Genomic DNA, 13,404 nt, shown 5'->3' on the forward strand with positions numbered 1-13,404 from the left:
AGCCACTGGAGGTTATGGATCAAATTACAAAAGCCAGAATTACTGCATTACACTAGTCAGCTACAATGCCATCCTCTGAATTTTCGCTCTCCAGAATAGCCGCTTTAGAGCAAGAAAACAATCGTGTTGCTACTGGCTCAAAGATCGTCTTTGAATGAATAGTTGTTCTGGTGCTATTTTGACACAGGTAACCATTAGCTTATCTGTGTACATCCTTATCTCCAGAATCATCTTCATTTACTTCAAGTGCTATTTGCCCTGAACACACCACAGGCATTCCTTCTTCATAATGAGCTCAGTATCTGCATTTATGCTCCCTTCAGCAGATGACTAATATTACAAGCACACTATTTTGATTGACACCTAATACCATAGCTGCCATTATCACTTACATCATGCTAAAACATGAAGTGTTACCCACGTCTATTTGGAGAGTAAAAGAATACAGAATTGCTTTGACACATTGTCAAGAAGCACTGTCAAGCTTCACCCACCATAGCTATGTTTTCTGTTCTCCATCTTACAAGGTCATTAACTAACATATAAGTAGAGAGGATTCTACCATATTATAGTTACACTTTCAATTTGATTTTTAATATTATACAGTAACATGCCATTACAAGACAAAGTTCAAGAAATATTCAAGTGACTTACCATTCAGAAGTATCAGTACCCCAGTTTTTTGTTTTGTATCCCATTTATGAGAACACATTGTTCATACCCCAGAGGCTCAATATGCCTGCGGCCAACAGAATGGATCAACTAAACGGTGCTTGGGAACAACGGCAAATTAAATCCTTATCCCTTTATCAGGAAAAATTAATCCTGATTTCCAAAACTCAGATTCGAGTTCAACACCCCAGTGAATTTGATACAGCTTCCATAACTGCTAGGTTTCTATCTTCTCCAAGAAGCTCCATTTCCAAGTCAAAACATTTTTCAACTAGTCTTGTTTGAGCAGTCAGACGAAAAAAGGTACAGTACATGTTCAAAATCCAAGTCAGCTTTGTCAATGTGTATCTTCTGCCTGTGCAGTCTGCTTGACTGTCAGTTTGCTTAACAGTTGCTCTGCCCGAATTTACTACCAAATAGGCTTTGACAATGATTGCTATTTAATCCTATGTAATACCCAGATGCAACTGTTCCCAGATCGGAGGACAGTTTAAAAACACAGTCTACGCCCCAGCTACATACAAATCTGGAGTCATGCACTAGAAATCTTATAGCTGCAAAACTCAACAATAGAAAGGACCACTATTGCAAGTAAAATATCTTTTACATATTTATTTATGACAAGCGAATGATTATGAATAAGACTTCTAATTCCTTATTTAAAATTTCAGTTTAATAATCTGAACTTTCTAATGTTTGTGCTTTAGGCAATGACATTCCAATAAAACTGAGGAACACAGTTCACCACCTGAGTGTCTGGACTTAAGCCGCCCTTCATACAGTACGCCACAAACAGCAAAACCTGAAATATGCAATGCAATGCCCGCTCATCTGAACACAGACCTACTGTTTCAATTGTAGAAATTCAATGCTAGCTGGACATTCACTAGCAATTCTCAGTTATTATTGCCACCTTTAGAGCTGTCAACTTCAAGGATCTGCCATTTTTTTTTGTATTTGGATCATCTGTAAACTTAATCCTATGCTTTGTTTTTATGAATTCTAGTATCTAATCATGACGGTACAATAATAAACATTTGTTACATAAAAAGCTTCAGTGTACATGAGAATTTGCTAGCAAGGAGATCCCACATAAGTATATAACAAAACGTAGAATTTTTTCCATAATCATTTCATCTCTGCTTATATTTACATGAAACAGAATCCTTCAGTTATCCCTGAACATCCACATCCCAGTTTCTGAAACACTTATCCTCCTGAAGAAGATACTGCCATGACCTAAATGAAAGTTGACATACACACTGTCTTAGAAAATTAAAACTGAAGTGATACATTTAGAGTTTATCCTGATCTCTAAAACACTAGAAAATCCTTTCCATAACAACACTAAAAAACCCCTATCAACACCCCAATATTCTGTCTAGTTACTACTCGACAGATATAAACAAATAAGGTGAACAGTTATTAACTGATAAATTTATCATTTCAACATAACACATACCTAATATTTAGATAACGCTCTACCTCAACAACTTAATTAAGAACAAACTAAGCATTAGTAGGGGGACTAACAACTCCTGCCTACAGCACCAGATGATAAAAAGTAAGATAAATTACAGAGGAGAATAACAAAATATTCTGCTTGATTTCACCTTAAAGATATGTAATGCTCCATTATTTCATCATCCCTAGTCAAAAAGCCAACATACCTGAATAATAACATGACCTATGGATTTAAGCTTAACGCCAGCTGTGAGTACGAGAGATTACTGTACTCAGTTAAAAGAAACTGGCTCATCTGGGTTGAGTTGGCAAACACAAGATATTAAAAAGAAAGTAAAAATTTCAGTTTAATTGCCATTTTCCAAGGCTGACTGACAGTGTCACAGTGACACAGGGCACACACGTGCTAGCACAAGAAATCCAGGCCGTAACCAGAGCACTTCTAGGCAAACTGACTCAACGTCTCTACTCCACGACAGCTCTGGTGAAGTGCCACATCTTATCAGGCTACAGCTTAAGCCTTATTCACAGGCTGTTGTCTTAATGCTTCAGGAAAAGCTGAATTCAAATTTGGCCTCTGCATTACCTAAGTTACCCAGTTTACACCGCAAAAAAAGGAATATGCTTATTTGCTTTAAATTAGACATTGCCACTTTGGTGCTTAAAGAACTCAAAGACATTTAAGATGATGACCCCAAATTAAGACAGTCCTTTCTCTCTCATTGTAATCTGGCATATAGCTCACTGCTGTTCTGTATGGCAGAAGCATTTGGGCAGAAAATATTCCAGCTTTCCTGTCAGCACTGGTCTTCCACAGACTTGTTTAACAGCATGTACAGCAAAACTAGGAGCAAGACAGATAATTTCCAGATTTCTGCATACATTTGCCAATACTTCATGAACCTTGCCTTTTGTTTCCAGGACTTCCAAACAAAGCAGCATGAGTTTATTAAAGCGGCTAACAGCAGATTAGCTCATTAAAAAAGTGGTATGAGTAGGAAAAGCTTTTTTTGAGCAAATCAAGAAAGACAGGATCCTCTTCTACTATTTTGCCTGTGCTCACCACGTAACAGAATGCCTCCCTGAGGTGCGTATCAGAAAGTGTGTCACTGACAGTTAGTTATAGGAACAGGAAAACATTTGATCTGTGTCACAGCAAGCGTGTCAATCTGCAGCACTGATACCTTTCCTGACAGACATAGGACACAGGCTGTCCTCGTTGAGGGCCACTGCGATTCCATGTCAGTCTGCTACACAAAAGGAAAATTACTAAACCCCCTTGTTCTTCTTCAGGAAATGAGAGTACAAAGGAAACCAACAAGGAATCTCTTTTAGCCATTTCCAGACAACATGCCTCTAACATGACTCAGGCACTTGAAAGAGTGTTTTGCCATGAAACACTGCTCCATACATCAGCAATTACTTCAGTAAGACTATGCCAACTATGTAAGCAATTCCACTTATAACAGGATGCCAGGGTTTACTGCTGAATATGAATGCAACTCACTGTGACAGGCCAGTAAGTACCTACGTAGTACTACATGCTGGCCTCACCAATATTGTGTGGGCAAACCTATCAAAGAAACAATTATCCCCCAAAGAACTGGGGAAAAAAAAAAAAAAAAAAAAAAAAAAAGACAGCCTATACACACTACCTAACTCCAAGCTAAACACAGGCTACATAGGGAACTCTTTCATTCGCAACGGCAGGCACATTTGGGCCAGGCTTGCAACTGTCGACTTCTCCCCAGCAACTGCCTGGCACAGCCCCAGTGCTCCCACCATGGGGACAGGGAGGACGGCATCCAGTTGCGCCTGCCTGTGACCCTGAGGGACCACCACCACCACCAGCAGGTCACCCGCTCCTCGGCACACCCCGACAGCCGGCAAAGGCACAACACCACACGGTCTTCTAGCAGCCTGCGTACCTACAGAAAACAAAAGCACTTGGGGCAGAGTAAAAAAAAAAAAAAAAAAAAAAAAAAAGTTATAAACTGACAACTGTCCTCATTTTCTGTATCCTTTCATACAATCTCATCCCCATCCTCATTTTCTATTTTTTCCTGAAGTATCATTGCAGGATTAAATTCATGGAGTTATAAATTACAGCTTTGTTTTTCCTAATTAAATTTCTAAATCATTCTTTTTAGTTTACATGAGTACTTGAGAGAGATTTGGATTTGGGGGTAAGTGGTAAACTTTCCACTAGTCATAGAAGCAATTCTCATTCTCCAAGTCTTTTTTAATATTAATCCTATTTAAATTTAATTCTCAGCATATTCTTGCTCAAAACTATCCATTCAGTGCTGGCATATCTGAAAATCAACTATAACTCATAGTACTACACATCTCACACTTCACCTTAGGAAAATTCCACACACTTAACATTCAGGCAGTTTGCAGAATTAACTTTACAGAGGCCTACATGCATAAAGCCACCTGAATTTGAGCAGGGTTGTGATGCTGCCCCAGTTTGGGATTTTTAGTATCCTTTTGTCACAACCATTAACTGCAGCTTTAGTATTCTGCCCTTAGAGCTAATGTTTACACATCAGACTTCTGTAGCTTAAACTTGCACAGGAAAGCATACAGGATAACAAGGACCTGTAAGCAGTTAAACTGGGTAGTCTTAAGACATTTGTTTTTAACATAACAAGATACTCAGATTTATGTCTTCACCTACAGTTCTTCACTGACATAGTAGTCCATGATTTCCTCTCCACCTGCTGCATTTCTTTCTTAAGATTGCTTCCTTTCACCAGGAGCGGTCCTGCAGCTACATCTATGATGCCAGCGTAGAAGCGAGTTCCCTTTTCTGCCTCAGTTTCCCAAGTGATAAATTTTCTTCACTCACCCTATTGCAGAAACAAAATTTCAAGATCAGCCAGTACTTTATGCTGTCCTTACTGCTATCTTTAGACCTATATTTAACCAACTATACTTTAAGGTCTTAAGATGCTAGTGGATATTCAGATTCTCTCTGCACCCTTTAAGTGAACAGAAGCCTGTAACTTCAAACAAGTAATCCAAAAATTCTCAGGTAAGTACTACAAGGGCACCTGAAACATTTTAGGACCCTGAAAGACCAAGCAGCTCCTGTTGGCTCAGCGTAACTTGGATACTGGCTCCAAATACAGAATGGCTCGGACTGGAAGGAACTTTGGGAGGCCCACAGTACAATCTCCTGCTCAAAGCAGCATCAGCTCTGGGGTCAGACCAGGTTGCTCAGGGTTTAATCCAGTTGGGTCTTAGAAACCTCCAAGGGCCATATTCCACAGCCTCTCTGGACAACCTTTCCCAGTGCTCAATTACCCTTGCAGTGAAAACCTGCCATGTTTCAGTTCGTAACTGTTGTCTCTTGTTCCTCCCACCACACGCATAAAGAGCCTGACTTCTTCTCAGTTCTAGGTCTCAGAAGGTTACTATTAGGTCCCCTGAAGCCTTCCCATCTCCAGGTTGAACAAGCCCAGTTACCTCAGCCCATCCTTACGTGGCAATGGCTCCAACCCAACAGTGTCGGTGGCTCACCAGCTGGACTCAACACAATATTCCAGATACTGAGCACAGGGTGAAAATTCACCAGATCAATCTACTAGCTATGTTCCAGTTAACGTAGCCCAGGATGCTGTTACTCTTCCTCACTGCCAAAGCACACCAGGACAGCCACGGCCTTCTACGCAGAGCTGCTGTCAACCACTGAGTCCCCAGACTGTATCAATGCAGGGAGTTAATCCATTCCACGTGCAGGACTTTGCATTGTCCTTGTTGGATTTCATGAGGTCAGCGCACAACTCTACCCTGTCTTGGTCCCTCTGAATGGCAGCCTGCCCTCAAGCATATGGACTATACTCCCCAGTCTGGTTACATGCACAAACTTAATGAGGGTACACTGTCTTCTCCTCCTCCAGGTCACTGATCAAGATGTGAGACAGAACAGGGCTCAGAATAGAGGAACTCCACTTGCAAAAGGTACAGATGACTCATTACCCACTACCCTCTGAGCTTGACGATTCAGGCAGTTTTTCACTAAACAAGCAGTCCACCTATCTAGATCACAGTGTCCCAACTTGAATACAAGGTTGTTGCTGTGGGGAGACCACGCCAAAAGCCTTGCTGAAACCCAAGTAGATCATATCCACTGCTCTCTGCCTTATTCACAGACCCAGTCATTTCATCACAGAGGGTGATTGGGTTGGTCAGACATGATTTACCTTTGGTAAACCCATGATGGCTATTTCCAATAAACAACAGCACCTTCACATGCCCACAGCTGACTTCCGAGTGGACTTGGTTAATGATTTTTGCATGGACCAAAGTGAAGCTGACCAGCCTGTAGTTCCCTGGGTAATGCTTCTTGCCCTTCTTGAAGACGGGTGGAGCATTTGCCATTCTCCAGTCACTCAGAAACTCCTCCAATCTCCATGACCTTGCAAAGATGATAGAGTGTGGCTCTTCTAACGTCAAGCAGATCTCAGCACCCTCGGATGCATCCCACCTGGTCCCATGGACTTTGCATGGGTCAAGACTTCAAGAGCTCCCTGACTTTAGCCTCTTCCACTACTGGTCATTCCTCTCCTCCCCAAATCCTGTCTGTAGGCACAAAGACCTGGTAGATCTTCTTGACGGAAAAGAAGGCATCGAGTACCTCAGCCTCATCTGTGTCGATGGTAACTAAGTCACCCACCCCACTCAACAGCAGGCACGCTTTTTCCTTCTTTATTCTTCTGCTGTTAAAGTAGCAGCAGCAGCTCTTCTTGTTGCCCTCGATGTCCACCTCTTATTTCAACTCTGGCTGAACTTTTGCTTTCCTTTGCGTTACTACCTGGCATTTTTCCTGCAGATAAACTGATATCATGAACTTTCTTGGACTTCACGTAACTCACTGTCTCAAGAGCTTTCCCCTTGAACTGACTGCTCCTAAAGCCTAATTTATCATTGGGCCTGGCGAGGCAGGTACAACATGACCATCTCATTGTGCACCAAGACATTCCTTGTTACTGTTTAGTTTTCACAACCTGTCCCAAAAATCCCAGTCTACAGATCAACTTTGTACAGTTACTGCTGAGCACCTAGAAATACATTTCCTAAATGTATTCTTATATTCTTGTATTCTTGTATTCTTATTTGCTCACTGAAAAACACCCAGAATACCGCTTATCCTTAAAACAGCGAACAATTACAGGAAATGGTGGGATAAGTAATAGCACTATTTTCAGTATGGTGGAATAACTCAATTCTAATTCTGCTGGAGTAACCTCTCTGACTGGACCATCTGCAATCAAACTTTGAGCTCCTTTATGCAAACAAAATTAAATGAACATATTAACAAAGTCACTGTTAGGATTGCATATTAGCATCCAAAGTTCTAAGTTATTTTCTTCTTCAAGTGAATCATCTCAGAAAAACCCATCTATTTATCACACTATTAACCTTCCTGTTACAAATCTAGATGACTGCAGCAAACAAGTTGTTAAATAGGAAAAGATGCCAACAATATCATAGGCCTATAATTTTATCTCTGAAGAAAAAGTGACAGAGGAAGCATTAGCATTGTAAATCTACAAAGAAGATCTAAAGATTCCTTTATTGACCATTAAATCATAGCAATGTTTTTAACAATTAAATCTTGAGCTAACCACTGAATCATCAAGTTCAAAACATGGGTGGTCAACCTGTCATGTAGAAGGTTGTAATAAAACATCATAAATCACCGTAAGATTATTCACTCCTGTCAAAGCAAACCCAACAATTTAGCCATTTGCATCCACTTCCCTTCAGTAATCTTCTGCCAGAGGTTAACAGAGAGAACAGCAGCTCTCTAATTTCAAACATTCTGACAAGAAAACCGGCAAATCCTGGGCGTGTGTGTGTGAAATGTTGTTTGTGTCCTTTTTGCATATTTAAGTTTAACAAGCCAAAAATCCAACAGATACAGTCATAGCCTGTTTGGGGAATTGTAGTGAATTTTTCAACAAATAAGGCATTCTACTTGGGAGGTTGAGAAATACAATAGATGTAATGGATGGTTAGATCAAAAATGCTATGCTTGCAAACTACAGCCCACAAGAAATCATCTTTCTAGGAACACATCTATCTTCCCTGACTGGAAGAAAAGTTAAACAGCTTCTAAGAGGCATTTTGACAAATAGGTGAAACTACTTTCTTCTTTAAAGACAACTGAAGTCAGGTGCTAAACAGAGCATTTGCTTTGGTTTTGACCACAGTTACTTCTACTACTCCTACAAGTAAAACAGCAGTAGGAGCCCAAGCTGGATCAACTCTGATACTGCCATTCCTAATTACATTGCCATTAATCAGCGCAGGTGTCACAGAAAGCATAATTACACCGATGCTTCTGCTTAACACAGCAATTCAAGCTAATATGATTATGATACGTTTAGTTGCACTTCATTCCAGTAGCTTCATACTCCTCTTGCCAAGCTGCACAGGGGAAAGACTTCAGTCTTCCGAATACTGCAATTCAGTATTGGGAAAATCTTTCCTCATTGTAGGTGAGCAAATACCTCAACTAATTTATATCTGGCAAATTTGATTATCACAGAGAACACATGGTTACAGGCTTCAGGTCAGAAACCCCTTCAACAAACCACCCATGAAAAACGACTTCTTTTATCTGAATTTTTGGAAGTCAGTGAAACAATACTATTACAGCTCTGAACATACACACCTTTCCTTTCATTACTCAACTTTTTCCACCCTCTCAAGAGATCATCTTAGTGTAACATTCCTCAGTTTAGTTTTTCAAAGGAAGCTTTTTCCATCATGTGGCAACCCCTACAACGCAGCAATTGTAGACTCTGGCCCAAAGCAAAAGAAGGGTGCTCACCTCGCTTACTCCAGTTGCTCCGGTGCAGGGGCTTTCATACTGTAAACTCCCAGTTTAACAGAGATAGCCACATCAAACTGCTCCTATCTGCATTCTGGTTATATGTTTAGAGGAACTGATGCATTTCAGGTCCACAGAAGTGTAAATATGACAAAACAACAAATCACCATAGCCTCATCTACAGTGCTCATCTGATGGACTAAACACCTAGTTTAGTTGCATTCCTTGAGAATTGACAGCAAACTATCAGGTCAGCCCTGCACAACAATCCTGCCTGCAACATATAGTACTGTTTTAAAATGAAGAACTCAAATGTCTTTTCAGGTTAGGCACCTCCACCTTCTGGATACTTGGAACCTTCTGTTTCAGCAGAAATTTCTCTACCATCTAGGTTTCCTTCTCATCCACTTGCAACTAATATCATTTAATTTCCTTTCCATTAAAACCACAATGATCCACATTAAGGAGTTCAGCTCACCACATCAATCACAAACATTTATTCAATTTATTTAAAAAAAAAAAAAAAGAAAAAATCTATTTCACTTGCCACTGAAATGCATCTCTTTTCTGCAGAAGTTATATAACTGGAAATATGAATTCTGTCCAGCTAAAATATTTTCAAACTTCAATATCAGACCTGACTTAAAAATATGTTGATGATAACTTGTTTTCTAAAACTTGTTTGTCAACTGTAAGATTGCTATAAATGCTGACATTGTTTCTTGCATTTAGTGTTTCGAGCATCCTGAAGATTAAACTTCAGTTAATTACTTTTATATACAATAGGATTCTATACATATACAGAAATTATTTTAATTAAAAGATTTTAATGGAACCGAGAAAGGCATTTAACTTCTATCCCGTTGAGATGAAATATATTTAACTTCGGAAATTAACATCAGCCACTAGACCATGCTGTACAGTAATGCTGCAGAATTAAGAAAAGCAAAGCCAGAATGGCAGCAATCTTTGTAACACTGCAATTGAATTTGTCAATGGTCTCCCTGCCTTAAAAGCTTCTTCTGTTTAACAGTTTAACTATTTTTATTGGAAATTTCAGATCAAATTGCAATAAGAGATTGTTTCTGGATGTGTTTCAGAAAAATCAGCAAGCTTTTGTTTGTTTGTTTGTTTTAAACAGATAAGGACATAAACTAACAGAAATATCTCAAAAGTGTCTACTTGTGGCAAGGGCATAAGGTGTAGTCTAAAAACCATTCACAAGTTCTCCTGTTCCCCCACCCAAAAAAAGTCTTGGCAAAATTTATACTTTGTAACAGAGATGAAGTTAAACATAAATATTTGTGTCAAATTGCTACTCAGAGAAAATGAATTTTGGTCTAGAGGTAAAAATTACACTAAGAAAGTTCTTTAATATCTTGAAACACATAATATGCAGAACACTTCAAATGAACTTTGAGAGACTAATTTTGAAGTGTGAAATCCCAACCACAACATACATGCTATCTAACATTCAGCTCTGGATGTCAGATGAGCATGTATTACTAATGCTTAACAATTCTGTGTACACTTAGAAAGGTCTACATAATTCTTTCCCAGTTTTTCAAGGAAAGCTGCTCAAGCATGCAAAAATTCTCTACAAACACACCTGCAAATTTTCTATGACATTTAACCAAATCTTTGGTTAAATTAAAAAACGTCTAAGCTAAAATGCCGTTGGTATTCTCTACCTTATCAAATATTAGCCCGTGTTCAAGATGATGTCATGTTCACAGTGTAAAGATCTGCTGATTTTGTTTTATTTTGGTGGGGGTTTTTTTTAAGCAGAGGAATTCAACTAGAATCTACAATATTTTCCTCTGTCTTTATGGCAGTCAAATACTAAACTCCTATGTACTCTTGCCATCATTTCCTAACCTTTACGAAGGATCCTGATTTTTATAAGTACAGACTCTTTGAACTATCAACTTAAAGGACTTTTTAAATCATCCAGAAGGGGGTTGACTTGACAACTATGCAGATTCTTTCCACACTCACAAATTAAGCATACACTACAACCTGTAACATAACTTAAATACAGTTCTGGTGGTATCAAGTACATCAAGAGCCAAGAGGTTAGTTTAGCCTTTATGTCCACCACCGCTACTGGCCTACGTTATGCCTTAGGTAGTTGCGCCAGTTGCACCAATTTGTGAAATGATGCATGTACTGTAAGCAAACCTACAGAGAGCAAATCTTTTTAGACAGGCTAACAGCCATGCAATCATGCTGCCATGAGCTGAAAGATGCTTTCATTTCATTCTGACACATTAGAGCATCTCACTCATGCCCCTGCATCAATGGAAAAGGTTATCCAGTCAAAACAAGATTTCATATTTCTCCAAAATAGTTAATAGTTGAACTGACTGGTTTTTTTTCTTAATGCCTACTTACCAATTAATAAATTGATTTTCGTTTAGCCCATACCCAGACTTTGTGGAATCCAAGACTCCTTAAGGTAAATTGAGGTTTGAAAAAAACATTCTAACTCCTTGACCAGAGAGATTAACTCCACATCCTAGCTTTCACCAGTCAACTGAGAGGGTCAGACCTGATCAAAAGCAATACACAAAGGTATTTAAACATGACAAATTCTTATACAAAGATATATCTGAGTTAACACAGACTCCATTTCAAAGAGTTCACATGAGAAAAAGGATGCAAAGAGAAATCAAACACCTACCTTTGAGCTTCACCTAAATATATTCCACCCCCTCCACCCCCCAATAGTTTCTATTTGAATTATTAGCAAGTTTTTTTCCTTGGCTTACCATTGTGTTGTAGCTGAAAAACTTCTGAAATTTCACCGAGGGGGGGGAAATCATACAATACTAGAACTGCATGGATTTTCATTTATGAAGGTTAGTGAAGACCTGCATTTTTATCAACCTATAGCCAGCATGCACCTTTCTAGGCATTGCTATACTTCACCAAGACAATCATTAGACAAGCTATATAAATTCCCAACTGAACTAGATAGCCAACAATTCCTTTTAAGCAAATGGATTTCGTGTAAAATTCTCTGACGTATGCAAAGATGAAAAAGCTCCTGGTTACAAGCTACACAGGACACGTTAAAGCCTGGGTATAAGTTTAAACTCATTAAGACTGAATTTACTGGTTATGAACAGGTGGAAAGCACATTTATAAACTTAGAGTTTTGCACCTCTTGCCTGTATCTATCATTCACAAAGTTCTTCCTTCTTACACATTGTTACACTCAATTGATAAACAGCATTAATTTATAAACTGCATTCTAAGCTCTTCTATTTAAGTCCCCAAAATAACTCTGATGATTAGCAATGGCATATATATATATGTATATATATGTAGAGCGTACAGACGAAGAGAGTTCACACTTCATCCATTTTCCATCAAACAGAGACCTTAGAGTCCAGAGCCATAGTAGCAAGCTAGTCCAGAGAACTCCAGCTTATAAATAAAATTTAAAAATAAATAAATAAAAATTTACCTAGATTTCTGCCAGGGGCAAAGTTGGCTTTTGCACACATTATTTGTCACTTCTTTGTTCCAAAGTCTGTTTATAGGACAGGCCACAAACCGTACAGAAGGGACCCTGACCCTTTCTCATTTTTCCAGAACTGGCCATTTATTTACTTGACAGTGTTCATAGCGACTGCTCCAGAGACTTCCAACAACTCAGTCACCTTCAGCCATGAGCTTGACTCAACACCAGCTTTGTCACACATGTGCCTATCAGTCAGCAGGACCAGCAGCAAGCTTAAGTTTAACAATGCAAAGGGAAACCCACCAGGCATGCAGTGAAGCCCAACCAGAGATTTGAGTCCTTGGCTCCTACTATGGTTTTAAATGTCTTTCACACCGCGACACATTCTGAACTGTTAGCATCTTCTATGGCTTTAGCTTGCACCTTAACATGATATGTCAAGCATAGTTGTTCTCGAGGTAGCAGTAGCCACTGTTGTTTAGTTCACCCTATTTCAGTTTAAAAAGATTTCTTTTTAGACTTAAAAGATCCTAAGAACTGCTTCTTATTGTTCCTCTCACGATATGGCCAATCAAGGGCTTGCACAGTTAAGCTATCTAGATAGATTCAGCTTTAATCTACTTGAGCTAGGCTGAAACACTGCAAGTAAAACAAGGCCTACACTACCAAACTACATATTGGCACTGAAGTGATCAAAGAAGCATCCAAACTATTAAGTTGAGATCTGGTTTTCCTTGGAAGCCATCCTTATTACTGTCAGCCTGCGCATCTGAAGAGACAAATTTCTACTATTGCCAGACAATTTAAAGCATTCACAACATTTGTTCCTGTGGTTTTCGTCAAGTTCTCACAGGGCTTCTAGACCATTTAACATGTTGAAGAAAGTTGAGTCGCTCTTAACAGAGCCAGAGCTCCCTTCACAATAACAGGCTCAAACCTAATGTTGCCATAA

General features: G+C 39.2%; 1 protein-coding gene across 5 annotated transcripts in view; it reads right to left on the reverse strand.

The window, feature by feature from the left end:
* Positions 1-13,404, reverse strand: part of TRIO (trio Rho guanine nucleotide exchange factor) — a 258,492-nt gene that overhangs the window by 200,552 nt on the left and 44,536 nt on the right. Inside the window, exon 1 of one of the 5 annotated variants that reach the window (XM_052781440.1) lies at positions 655-757. The exons of the other annotated variants lie outside the window; for them this stretch is intronic. Coding sequence (XP_052637400.1) covers positions 655-712 — 58 coding nt within the window. The 5' untranslated portion in view covers positions 713-757. Of the gene's footprint in view, positions 1-654; positions 758-13,404 lie in introns of those variants that run through there. 5 annotated transcript variants of the gene reach the window in all.

This window comes from Harpia harpyja, chromosome 1 (genome assembly GCF_026419915.1).
Source record: "Harpia harpyja isolate bHarHar1 chromosome 1, bHarHar1 primary haplotype, whole genome shotgun sequence".
Classification (NCBI taxonomy): domain Eukaryota; kingdom Metazoa; phylum Chordata; class Aves; order Accipitriformes; family Accipitridae; genus Harpia; species Harpia harpyja.